Below are 13,200 nucleotides of genomic sequence, written 5' to 3'. Positions count from 1 at the left end.
TGCCAACAGCCCTGAGCTCTGACAATAAGTTACTATGACTCACTCATTCATAAGGTGCTAGCTAAATTCAACGCTGCTCTTTTCAGGCTGAAGCATGACCCCGTTGCTCACAGCATCAGGAGATGGTTCACTATTATTTCAGCTATGAACTCTATGGCCTTACAGCTGTGATTAAATCACCGCTATTTGTTAATCAGTGCACCAGTCGGTATCTTCACAATTTCCTGAAAACAAAGAACAGGAATGGGTCATTTCACCCCTCAAGCCAGCTCTGTCACTCAACAAGATCGCGGCTGAACCGACTGTAGTTTCACATCTGCATTGTTAATTGATTTTGGTTTTGATCTCCAGTAAAAGGGGGCAGTGGCTGCATTAGACAGATGCATTGCTAAATTATTAGGATGGATGTGTTTTAAAGGTCACCACAAATTTTTGCTTGTTTTCAGGAAATCGTGAAGGTGACCTTTAAAACACATCCATCCTAATAATTTAGCAATGCATCTGTCTAATGCTCCTACTGCCCCCTTTTACTGGAGATCGAAACCAAAATCAATTAACAATGCAGATTTGAAGCTACAATCGGTTCAGCCACGATCTTATTGAGTGACAGAGCTGGCTTGAGGGGTCAAATGACCCACTCCTATTCTTTGTTTGTATGTTGTATGGAACACTTCCCTCCAAAAAAGTTTAGGATTAATTGGAAATTTTAAAACTGAAATTAGTAAGATTTTGTTAGATTTCTTCCTCAAGGGATATGAAGTAAAGGACGGTAAATAGAAATGACAGACATTTCAGTAAAAGATCTCACTGAATGGTAGATTGAAGGGCTGAATGGCCTCCTCCTGTTCCTACATTTCTAGCAGATTTTAATAAAGTGATCTCTTAATTCAGATTAGGCTAGGCACATGTTTGTCCATGAGGATCAGTGGCACACAAGACCAAAGGATCAAATCTTACATCCAAAAGGATTCTCATGAACAATGTGGAGATATCTCTGTCACAAGACACAGTGCTAGAAGATTATGCTCAGGCAGGTAAATCAAAGCAATATACACCTCAGGCCAATCTAGCTGAACGGAGAAGCAAAACAGAAGGACTGAACAGCCGCCTCCTTTTACCATGTTCTTACTTCCGTCATATGCCCCAAATTTTCAGAGTCAGATTTCATTTTTATCGCTGCTTATTTGATTTAAATTCTTATTCAAGGATTAAACTGCAGCACCTTTGCAAAATGTGCAGCCTCTTGTTGCAATGAGGAAATCATTGAGCCGACTGCATTTTGATTCAGGCTGTGACAACGCTGCTGCTGCTAAAGGAGATCTCTGGCTAGCGTTGAAACCCTCTGATAATAATACCTGTGTAAGTCCAGAAGCTTTCAGCAATTCCTGGGGTGATCGTGTGCCATATAGATTGGGTAGTCGCAGAGACAATATACGGCTGTAGACCTTGTTCCTCACCTAAAATGGAGGTGGAAGGAAAGACAAGACTGTTTGGCAAGAATGGCAAATGACAGCGGTGAACACAAGCTGACTTCAAAACTAGATCGAACCATGCTCTACAGAGCGGTTGGAGCAGAAGAGACATCTGAGAAGTCCACTCCATGATCTGGATTAGTCAGCAATTATTTCTTGGTTTCAGAAAGGAGTACCCCTTCTTCTCCAGTTTCCCTGCGGCTGACAGCCTGTCATATTGAGCAGACTTACCCAAGCCTCATACAGCTTTTGAAGTAGTACTTACAACATCAAACCTTAATGATTCAGCCTAATGTGTGGGCAGGGCGTTGCTGGAGTCTCTAATAAAGGGTAGAATGACTGAACGGCTCAAAGGTCTCTAGCATGGATTTGTAAAGTAAATTTAGGGGAGATGGCAACACAGTAGTAATGTAAATGCCATTAATAAAATCTGGAACTGAAAGCTAGTCTCAATAATAGCGACCATCAGTTGTTATGAAAACCTATCTGGTTTCCTAAAGTGACGGAAATCTACATCCTTAATTGGCCTGGTCTACATGGGACCCACAACAACATGGTTGAAATAGAGTCGCAAACCAAAGAACAAAGAACGAAGAAAAATACAGCACAGGAACAGGCCCTTTGGCCCTCCAAACCTGCGCTGATTGAGATCCTCTGTCTAACCTGTCATTTATTTTCTAAGGGTCTGTGTTCACTTGCTCCCCGCCCATCCATGTACCTGTCCAGATATATCTTAGAAGACGCTAATGTGTCTGCGCCTACCACCTCCACTGGCAACATGTTCCAGGCACTCACGACTCTCTGCGTAAAGAACTTTCCACGCATATCTCCCCTAAACTTTCCTCCTCCCAATTACTTCAAGAGAAATTAGTGATGGGCTACAACTACTGACTTTGCCAATGATGTCCACATCCTACAAAAGAAAAATGAAAAAAATCACACCTGATAAACTTGACAGAAAAATTTTAAATGGCTAATAAAGTATGAACATCCAGAAGATACTTGATAAAATCCCTCAATACAGAATGTATGCAATAAGCAAAACCAGGGAAGTGAAATATCGACCTGACTAGGAAATTGACTAAGTGTTATGGATCAGACCAGACCCCCTCAAAATATATTAAGAAGGTGGCCCAGACACTAAAAGTTTTCTTATTTTAAAGGTAAATATCAGGTGCTGTGTTCTAGATGCAATTTGATTGGTCAAAATACTTGACGTTAAGCAAAACACAATTTATTCAAACAATACAGTTAAAAAGTAAAAGAAAGAAGAACGTGGAATAACTTCACGCTTTTGGAAAATTTAGCAGAATATCAGATACAGTAACTGTCACTAATTAATTGTTTCCATATTAAGTAAGATCCCATAAACACACCAATTAGCAGAAAGGCACAGATTAATCATAATCTGTTGAATGGCTTTGGAATGAGGCTGAAAAGCTGAAATGCCACCTCCTGACTCTACTCCTATCCTTTTAAAGGATGTAAAAAGGTGTCTTAAGAAGGAAAATAATACTTTGCCACTTAGGTAACATCACATGAAGAGTGATGGGAGCAAAGGGATGCCCAGAAACATTTTAGGGCATGATTGCCACTCACTTGAGGCAAAGACTGCTATTCTTGTGAAGGTTAAATTTTTTTTACAGAGACAGGTTGGACTGGTTTTGGGATGCAGTGGGTGGGGGGGAAGAGCTGGGCTGGTTGTGTGGTGCAGTGGGGGGAGGGGACGAACTGGGCTGGTTTAGGGATGCAGTAGGAGAAGGGGAGATTTTGAAACTGGTGAAGTCCACATTGATACCATATGGCTGCAGGGTTCCCAGGCGGAATATGAGTTGCTGTTCCTGCAACCTTCGGGTGGCATCATTGTGGCACTGCAGGAGGCCCATGATGGACATGTCATCTAGAGAATGGGAGGGGGAGTGGAAATGGTTTGCGACTGGGAGGTGCAGTTGTTTGTTGCGGACTGAGCGGAGGCGTTCTGCAAAGCGGTCCCCAAGCCTCCGCTTGGTTTCCCCAATGTAGAGGAAGCCGCACCGGTGGATGCAGTATACCACATTGGCAGATGTGCAGGTGAACCTCTGCTTAATGTGGAATGTCATCTTGGGGCCTGTGATGGGGGTGAGGGAGGTGGTGTGGGGACAAGTGTAGCATTTCCTGCGGTTGCAGGGGAAGGTGCCGGGTGTGGTGGGGTTGGAGGGCAGTGTGGAGCGAACAAGGGAGTCACAGAGAGAGTGGTCTCTCCGGAAAGCTGACAGGGGAGGGGATGGAAAAATGTCTTGGGTGGTGGAGTCGGATTGTAAATGGCGGAAGTGTTGGAGGATAATGCGTTGTATCCGGAGGTTGGTAGGGTGGTGTGTGAGAACGAGGGGGATCCTCTTGGGGCGGATGTGGCGGGGGCGGGGTGTGAGGGATGTGTTGCGGGAAATACGGGAGACGCGGTCAAGGGCGTTCTCGATCACTGTGGGGGGAAAGTTGCGGTCCTTGAAGAACTTGGACATCTGGCATGTGCGGGAGTGGAATGTCTTATCGTGGGAGCAGATGCGGCAGAGGCGGAGGAATTGGGAATAGGGGATGGAATTTTTGCAGGAGGGTGGGTGGGAGGAGGTGTATTCCAGGTAGCTGTGATGAAGGGTCTAGGCCCGAAACGTCTGCTTTTGTGCTCCTGAGATGCTGCTTGGCCTGCTGTGTTCATCCAGCCTCACATTTTATTATTCTTGTGAAGGGTTCGTTTTCGTCTCACCTCTTTTTTGAAGTTGAGGAAGTAATTTGTTTGGTCAATCAGAAAGATCTCCAGTGCCGACCGCCTCAAGTTATAGCGACGCAGATGAATCTCACGCAGCTGAGAGAGGGGCCACTTAAAATCATAGCCTACCCCTGCAGAGCAAAAATAATCATACATTTCAACTGTATTCCTTCAGTAAAAGAGAAGTGCATTAACGATTGGCGTGTGTACGAATCACATCTCCTGAAGGAGTCTTAAAATCCTTTTGACTACTTACAATTGCATACTCCAGTCAAACATGCAATTAGTCTGCTTTTTGCAAATGATAAATAAGGTGACCAATTTTACATTTGACATTAGTCCTTAAACAGGTTGTCATGTTTAGTCAGACTTATTCCTGGCAGTCTCATGACATGAGCTCCAACATCCTGCGCCAGCAATCCACCTATTAATCCTCCCGGACATCCATACACGATGTAATGCAATGTTTTCTCTCATTAACTGGAAAGCAGCTACACCCTTCACTGATGAACTGGATGATTTTTGACCATCAGTTCATTTTCCTTTTGCAGATTTTATTTAGAACTAACAATTGATTTACTGAGAAATCACTGCGGCAGCAGATGCTGAATTGTCATGACCATTCGAGTATACAAATAATCACAATCCATAACCTGGTTATGCACAATTAGATAACTTTATCATGCAACTAATAACACCAGGTTGTAAAATGTAGCTCCTCTTACGTTACAGAATAAGTGAAAAGTCTATAGCTCTCTATGGTGTTTATTAAAGATCACGGACCATAGATCATCAAGTTGAGTTCATTTGCATATTGCCTATAAATTTTATTATTCATTTTATTAAGTAGTGATGGGCTGCCTCTTAGATTGTTTCTATTTTATTTGTGGAATGATGTATTCAAACAACCTTTAAATTTTTCCTACTGGAAAGTACAATTTTAAGGCTCCTACTATATTTTTCTGGAAGTAATTACAACAGAGATTAGTCATCAATTCCTGGCAGGTCAGGAACTCTAATATGTTTCACCTCCTCAAAATGCCCCTTACCCACTTTTAATACGAGGCATCCTCTGGGCTGTTCCTCCCAAGTTTGTTTTTATTTTACAAATTGCCAACCAACCACACCTGACTCTCAGTCGGAGGTTATTTTAACCCCTGTGCATCTACACACTGTACCTCCAGGACAGTTTCTGCCAACAGAAATCAGCTTTACTTCTCCACACATGGGCGATAAGAAGACAGCTTTTGTTTTTGCTGTGTTTAAACAATTTCTCTCACTGTTTTTGAACTCAGACACATTAAGAAGGTTCAGGTAACATTTAACAGTAAAGTCTGAAACTGGAGAAACAGGGAGAGATCATTTCCAATAACAAAGGTAACAGGCTAGGACAAATTAAGCTATTCAACAAAACAACCAGAGGGGAGATTAAGAATTTTTTTTTCCCTTCAGTGCAGAGAGCTGTTGTGATCTGGAATGTACTGTCTGAAAAGGAAGTGGAATTTGATTCCATAGTAAATTGCAAAGGTCAACTTCATATATACTTGAAAAGGAAAAGCCTGCAGAACCATGGGAGCAAGAAATTGAAAATGGGCTAATTGGATTGTTCTTTTACCAAGCCGGCACACACTGAACAGTTTTGTTTTGCGCTGCATGATTCTAACTAAATTAAGGCTTAAAAAATGACTGGGTATTACGTTGGTGGATCAATATAATTGTTACTTATACTGGACTAGCTTTAACTGGATCATTTTTCACATGCTTGGAATACTGCATTCAGTTCTAGTCTCCCTGCTACAGGAAGGCTGTTGTGAAGGTTGAAAGGGTTCAGAAAAGATTTACAAGAACATTACTGGGACTGGAGGGTTTGAGCTATAGGGAGAGGCCGAATACGCTGGGGCTATATTTTCCCTGGAGCGTTGGAGGCTGACGTGTGACCTTGTAGAAGTCTATAAAATCATGAGGGGCATGAATAGGGTAAATAGCCAACGTCTTTTCCCCCAGGGAGGAGAGTCAAAAACTAGAGGGTACAATTTTAAAGTGAGAGGGGAGAGATGTAAAAGGGAGCCTAGAGGCAACCTTTTCATGCAGAAGGTGGTGTATGGAGTGAGCTGCCAGAGGACGTGGTGGCGGCTGGTACAACATTTAAAAGGCATCTGGATGGGTACATGAATGGGAAGGGTTTACTGCGATATGGACTAGATGCTAGCAAATGGGACTACAGTAATCTAATTGGCATGGGCGATTTGAACCGAAGGGTTTGCTTCCCTGCTGTACGTTTCTATGACTATGAATGTACTTACAACCTAGGATGAATAAAACTTATGGTTAACAATAAGACCTCACTAAAGTGGGCGACTTCCCAAGTTAATTTCTTACCTTCTTCTTTGTCCAGACTCCCATCAAAAAAGTTGATGTGCTGCGTGGTGACCTCTAGGCGTCCTGAAACAACATCCATGATGGTGATCAGGTCACAATCTTCAGCAATCACCAGCTTTTCTTTCTGATTCTGCTCCTCTTTCTCATTGCTGGGGTAGAAAACAGAAAAAGGCAGGAATGAATTGGAAAGATAAAGTCAAATTATGAAACTGAGCATATTTCCCCATCACAAGTTATACCAATTAGACTGTGACCAAATCAGAGTTAAAGTCATTCGCATGAGTGAAATTAGTTTTACTGCTACACAAAGCTCAGGTCACACTGGGTGAAAGTAATCCTGTTTAGGGCAGGTTTTACTGCTGTTATGATTCATGATGTTGGCACGAGTTAGATTTACCAGAAGGACAGTGGCGTGAGGAACATTTTCAAATGGAGACCAAAGGAGGTCGTTTTTTGAGCTAAGGAGGCAAAGGTTAGTGGTGGTCAAAATTATGAGGAGGTTTGTTCAATTAAGTGAGGAAAAACCATTCCCAATAGTAGGAAAACAATTAATCAGAGGATAATCAGCAAAAACAAAGGGGAGATCAGGAGAATTCTTTTTATGCAGCAAATTAGGATAGTTTGGAATTCATTAACTGAAAGGATGGTGGAAGTTGATTCTCTTATAACTTTGAAAAAGGGCAATTAGTAAATATTTGATAAGTAACAACATGCAAGGCTATATTTAAGATTAGTCCCTCTCCTCGATCTGAGTGGATCTAAGTGTACAATCAACACAGACACAACTGGGTATATGACTTCCTCCTGAGTGTATGATCAATTATTCCAGTCCATTTTTTCAACTATTTCTCAATCCCTTGTTCACTGAGATAATACTGATGGCAATAAACAAGTAAGACACTCATTCACATTGAGTGTCATGCAGCTGATGAGAAATGCTCAGAAATTCTAGAGTCAAGAGGCAGATAATGTGATTTTGAAAATGTAACATAGGAAGCAGTGTATTTTCTGTCTGGAATATTGGGTGTCTGGAAGGGGCTCGAGGGGCTAAATGTCCCAGCTCCGATACCATACATGATGCAACAGTAATAAGAAAATAGCTTTAACATATTCTCGTTGTGTTGTCAAACAATGCAAAACTTAGCTGTCAGCAGGTGGCAGTATTTCACTTTGTATAGTGATATTGGATGGTTGAATTGAACACTAAACCCCTGCACAGGCATAGTGAAGCCCAAGGACACATGAAAGTTTTAAAAGTAAATTCTTGCAATTTTGAGAAAAATGAAAATTTACATCAAGATCTACAGTCTTCAATTAATTGGCAAGTCACTGTAACTAAAGTTAAATTTCACTGTAAGTTAGAGTTGAGGAAGGAAGTGTTGCAAGCTTAAGAAACAATCCACAGTGGATGACTGGAAAATATATATGTACAGACCATGGCATTAAGGGTTCCTTTTATTAAATGCAATTTTCATTAATTCCAAATTACAGCTGAGGAGCAAGACAGTCATTAAAAACAGGTGAATTGTTTGATAATTCTTGAATGTTTTCATAACCTTCTTCACATATTGATGTAACAAGCACATAGCTACTTGCAACATCTCAAATGGCTCTGTTCATCCTCATTACATCATAACCCTGAAAATTTACTGAGTCAATCATGCACAGTCTTTTACAGCAGCTTTTGGGATTCCGGGAATTCACAAGAACTTGTGGAAGACTGGAATTCTCAGACAACGCAGACTTACATGTTACTGAGCACAGTGAGATCCTCGTCCGCCAATCGATCATCCTCCAGGTCATTGACCTTAGCTTGCTTTACCGCTTCCAGCAGCAAGGAATCATTGGACGGTGCTGACTGCTGGACTCCTGCACAAATGTAAATAAGGTTAAATCTTACCTATTCACAGAAGACCAGCAAAACATTAGTTACCCAGAAGCAGACAACAAGAATCACCTCCCCAAGGGGCCATTTCAAATTCTACTCAGGTTTATTATTAATATTTTGAGTGTTCAGGGGAAATGAAAATAAACCTAGTTTAATCTGATGTACATGTTTTGTTACAATGCAAAAAACGAGGTATACTGACAGCTGGGCCTGCTGGGAATGGGGACCAAAACATGATCTAAAATCTATCCAGCGTTGAATAGGGTCGATACAAGAAGGATATTTTCCCTGGCTGGGCAAGTAGCCGAGAACCAGGGAACATAGTCTCAAAGGGGAAGACCACATTAGGGGAGAAGAACCTTTTGAGTTCTCTATCCCAGCAGATTGAGCAGTCAGTGAACATGCTCAAGACAGAGATTAATAGAGTTCTAAGTAGTCAAGACATAAAAAGACATAGGGATAATGTCGGAAAATGGAGCTGAGGTAGACAAACAGTCATGATCAAGTCGAATGGCAAGCAGGCTCGAGATGGCTGAATGGTCTACCCCGATCCTATCTCAAGTAGTAAATCTGAACCAGCAAGTGAGACTACTTTCCAAACATTCAGCAATTTAGTATCTCCTGTTTGTACCATTTACATCATATTAAATCAAGCCCCAAATGGTCTAGGTGCTCACCAAGGTTGTCCCGGAGCGCACTGGCGTTAGTGTGGGGGTCAAAGTTGTAGTCCTGGACTAGCTTCAGCCTCATTCGGGAATAGTTTTCCACACTGGACAACTTCCAGTGCATGAGTTCTGGTTTTCTACCAAGAGCAAAATAAAAAGTAAATGATTCATTAATTCAGATATTGACAACAATGTGAATTCATACAGTGACTTCACAACAGAAAACTGAAGGAACAAGGTTCGAAGGGAAAATGTAGGAGGATTAAGTGAGTCACTTTTCAGCGAAATTTACAACAGGGTACTTTTTTAAGCAGGGGGGAAAAACTACATTGCAAACACAACATGATTAACTTAATTCAAAATAATATGAATGCACACATTGAGAAAAAAAACACAGTATTACATTGCCCGTGTTATTGAAAATAGCACGTAGCAAGGCTTTTATTTTATGGCTAAGCAGAACTGCAATCAGACAGAAGATCAATAGACCTCAAATCCTACCGTCTTGCTGCAATCTTATACATTGACTCAACAAAACTGACATGATTGCTACAGAATTAGTTTTCCAGTATAAATTCAAAATAATATTTCTTATAAATTGAACAGGCACCCTTATTATAACAGGTGGCCCTTTCAGCAAATATGGGATAATAATTTGGGATGGTCCATCAGTCATCAAATAAACATCTTATCACACAACCATTAGAAAGACGACTCCAAAAATTTAATTATACCTATCTCCACCAAGACTGAATAATTGAAGATTTGTTAGTATCATTTAGATTTGCTTCAGAATTGTTCGACCATAATCAGTCTCACACTTTGGGATTAAGGTAACATTCGATTTATATTTGAAGGCAATCCTGACCTTTAAAATAGTGCACCTCTGTAACTGCTTTAAATGTTGGAATCTCTCATAAAATAAATAAATATTTAACTTTTATTTCAGGATTATGCATGCTTTCTTGTAAAAACTTGCGTGTTTTTAAAATGTAAATTATCTTATCAATTTTCTGTATCAAAGTGATCAGTGAACCCAACTCTTGTTTCTTTCCATTAAGGGAATATTTATGACCGAGTTTCACTTGGACCCTTATGTTATACAGGAAAATTACAATTAAAGCTAAAATTTTAATTGAAATTCAGATCCACGATGAAATGTGTGCGATTTACATAAATAGATATCTGTCTTTGAAGAATTTGACTTTCAAACTAGCAGTGATTGCATTTTTAAAATTTTGCCATGTTTTGAAATCCTTAAAAGTGTACTATATGTAGCTAGTTCAGTTTTATAAAATGTTATTTTTGTGTAATAAACTTCTGTTTTACTATTAAAACTAAATCTGTAGCCTTGTGTGCATATACTGTGCTGAAAGCCACATTAAATTAGAAGAAATGTGATCCAACAAGTTTGAGACGAGATAAAGAGGAGGGTAAAAGAGGTGGGGGAGTTGTATTACTAATCAGGAAGTATGTTACAAGATAATAAAATGTGAGGCTGGATGAACACAGCAGGCCAAGCAGCATCTCAGGAGCACAAAAGCTGACGTTTCGGGCCTAGACCCTTCATCAGAGAGGGGGATGGGGGGAGGGAACTGGAATAAATAGGGAGAGAGGGGGAGGCGGACCGAAGATGGAGAGTAAAGAAGATAGGTGGAGAGGGTGTAAGTGGGGAGGTAGGGAGGGGATAGGTCAGTCCAGGGAAGACGGACAGGTCAAGGAGGTGGGATGAGGTTAGTAGGTAGCTGGGGGTGCGGCTTGGGGTGGGAGGAAGGGATGGGTGAGAGGAAGAACCGGTTAGGGAGGCAGAGACAGGTTGGACTGGTTTTGGGATGCAGTGGGTGGGGGGGAAGAGCTGGGCTGGTTGTGTGGTGCAGTGGGGGGAGGGGATGAACTGGGCTGGTTTAGGGATGCAGTAGGGGAAGGGGAGATTTTGAAACTGGTGAAGTCCACGTTGATACCATATGGCTGCAGGGTTCCCAGGCGGAATATGAGTTGCTGTTCCTGCAACCTTCAGGTGGCATCATTGTGGCAGTGCAGGAGGCCCATGATGGACATGTCATCAAGAGAATGGGAGGGGGAGTGGAAATGGTTTGCGACTGGGAGGTGCAGTTGTTTGTTGCGAACTGAGCGGAGGTGTTCTGCAAAGCGGTCCCCAAGCCTCCGCTTGGTTTCCCCAATGTAGAGGAAGCCGCACCGGGTACAGTGGATGCAGTATACCACATTGGCAGATGTGCAGGTGAACCTCTGCTTAATGTGGAATGTCATCTTGGGGCCTGGGATGGGGGTGAGGGAGGAGGTGTGGGGACAAGTGTAGCATTTCCTGCGGTTGCAGGGGAAGGTGCCGGGTGTGGCGGGGTTGGAGGGCAGTGTGGAGCGAACAAGGGAGTCACGGAGAGAGTGGTCTCTCCGGAAAGCAGACAGGGGAGGGGATGGAAAAATGTCTTGGGTGGTGGGGTCGGATTGTAAATGGCGGAAGTGTCAGAGGATAATGCGTTGTATCCGGAGGTTGGTAGGGTGGTGTGTGAGAACGAGGGGGATCCTCTTGGGGCGGTTGTGGCGGGGGCGGGGTGTGAGGGATGTGTCGCGGGAAATGCGGGAGACGCGGTCAAGGGCGTTCTCAATCACCGTGGGGGGAAAGTTGCGGTCCTTAAAGAACTTGGACATCTGGGATGTGCGGGAGTGGAATGTCTTATCGTGGGAGCAGATGCGGCGGAGGCGGAGGAATTGGGAATAGGGGATGGAATTTTTGCAGGAGGGTGGGTGGGAGGAGGTGTATTCTAGGTAGCTGTGGGAGTCGGTGGGCTTGAAGTGGACATCAGTTACAAGCTGGTTGCCTGAGATGGAGACTGAGAGGTCCAGGAAGGTGAGGGATGTGCTGGAGATGGCCCAGGTGAACTGAAGGTTGGGGTGGAAGGTGTTGGTGAAGTGGATGAACTGTTCGAGCTCCTCTGGGGAGCAAGAGGCGGCGCCGATACAGTCATCAATGTACCGGAGGAAGAGGTGGGGTTTGGGGCCTGTGTAGGTGCGGAAGAGGGACTGTTCCACGTAAACTACAAAGAGGCAGGCATAGCTGGGGCCCATGCGGGTGCCCATGGCCACCCCCTTAGTCTGTAGGAAGTGAGAGGAGTCAAAAGAGAAGTTGTTGAGTGTGAGGACGAGTTCAGCTAGGCGGATGAGAGTGTCGGTGGAGGGGGCCTGGTCGGGCCTGCGGGACAGGAAGAAGCGGAGGGCCTTGAGGCCATCTCCATGCGGAATGCAGGTGTACAGGGACTGGACGTCCATGGTGAATATGAGGTGTTGGGGGCCAGGGAATTGGAAGTCCTGGAGGAGGTGGAGGGCGTGGGTGGTGTCACGGACGTAGGTGGGGAGTTCCTGGACCAAAGGGGAGAAAATGGAGTCCAGATAGGTGGAGATGAGTTCGGTGGGGCAGGAGCAGGCTGAGACGATGGGTCGACCAGGGCAGGCAGGTTTGTGGATTTTGGGAAGGAGATAGAAACGGGCCGTGCGGGGTTGGGGAACAATGAGGTTGGAGGCTGTGGGTGGGAGGTCCCCTGAGGTGATGAGGTCATGAATGGTGTTGGAGATGATGGTTTGGTGCTCGGGTGTGGGGTCATGATCGAGGAGGCGGTAGGAGGTGGTGTCGGAGAGTTGGCGTCTGGCCTCGGCGATGTAGAGGTCAGTGCGCCATACTACCACTGCGCCACCCTTGTCTGCGGGTTTGATGGTGAGGTTGGGGTTGGAGCGGAGGGAGCGGAGGGCTGCCCGTTCTGCGGGGGAGAGGTTGGAGTGGGTGAGAGGGGTGGAGAGGTTGAGGCGGTTGATGTCTCGACGGCAGTTGGAGATGAAGAGGTCGAGGGAGGGTAGGAGGCCTGGGGGTGGTGTCCAGGAGGAGGACTTGTGTTGGAAGCGGGTGAAGGGGTCAGTGGAAGGAGGGTTGGGTTCCCGGTTGAAGAAGTAGGCATGGAGGCGAAGACGGCGGAAAAACTGCTCTATGTCCGACCGTGACTGGTATTCGTTGATGTGTGGTTGTAGGGGGACAAAGGTGAGCCC

General features: G+C 44.0%; 1 protein-coding gene across 11 annotated transcripts in view; it reads right to left on the bottom strand.

The window, feature by feature from the left end:
• The window catches only part of nbeal1 (neurobeachin-like 1), a 214,191-nt gene that overhangs the window by 31,635 nt on the left and 169,356 nt on the right, over positions 1 to 13,200 (bottom strand). For all 11 annotated transcript variants that reach the window (XM_048533953.2, XM_059647081.1, XM_048533951.2 and 8 more), the window contains 5 exons: positions 9,160 to 9,284; positions 8,343 to 8,463; positions 6,595 to 6,743; positions 4,213 to 4,346; positions 1,356 to 1,457 (listed from right to left, as the gene is read on the bottom strand). In XM_048533953.2, coding sequence (XP_048389910.2) covers positions 1,356 to 1,457; positions 4,213 to 4,346; positions 6,595 to 6,743; positions 8,343 to 8,463; positions 9,160 to 9,284 — 631 coding nt within the window. The remainder of the gene's footprint in view (positions 1 to 1,355; positions 1,458 to 4,212; positions 4,347 to 6,594; positions 6,744 to 8,342; positions 8,464 to 9,159; positions 9,285 to 13,200) is intronic.

The sequence above is a fragment of the Stegostoma tigrinum genome, chromosome 7 (genome assembly GCF_030684315.1).
Source record: "Stegostoma tigrinum isolate sSteTig4 chromosome 7, sSteTig4.hap1, whole genome shotgun sequence".
Taxonomy (NCBI): domain Eukaryota; kingdom Metazoa; phylum Chordata; class Chondrichthyes; order Orectolobiformes; family Stegostomatidae; genus Stegostoma; species Stegostoma tigrinum.
This window is presented reverse-complemented; position numbering and strand designations above follow the sequence as displayed.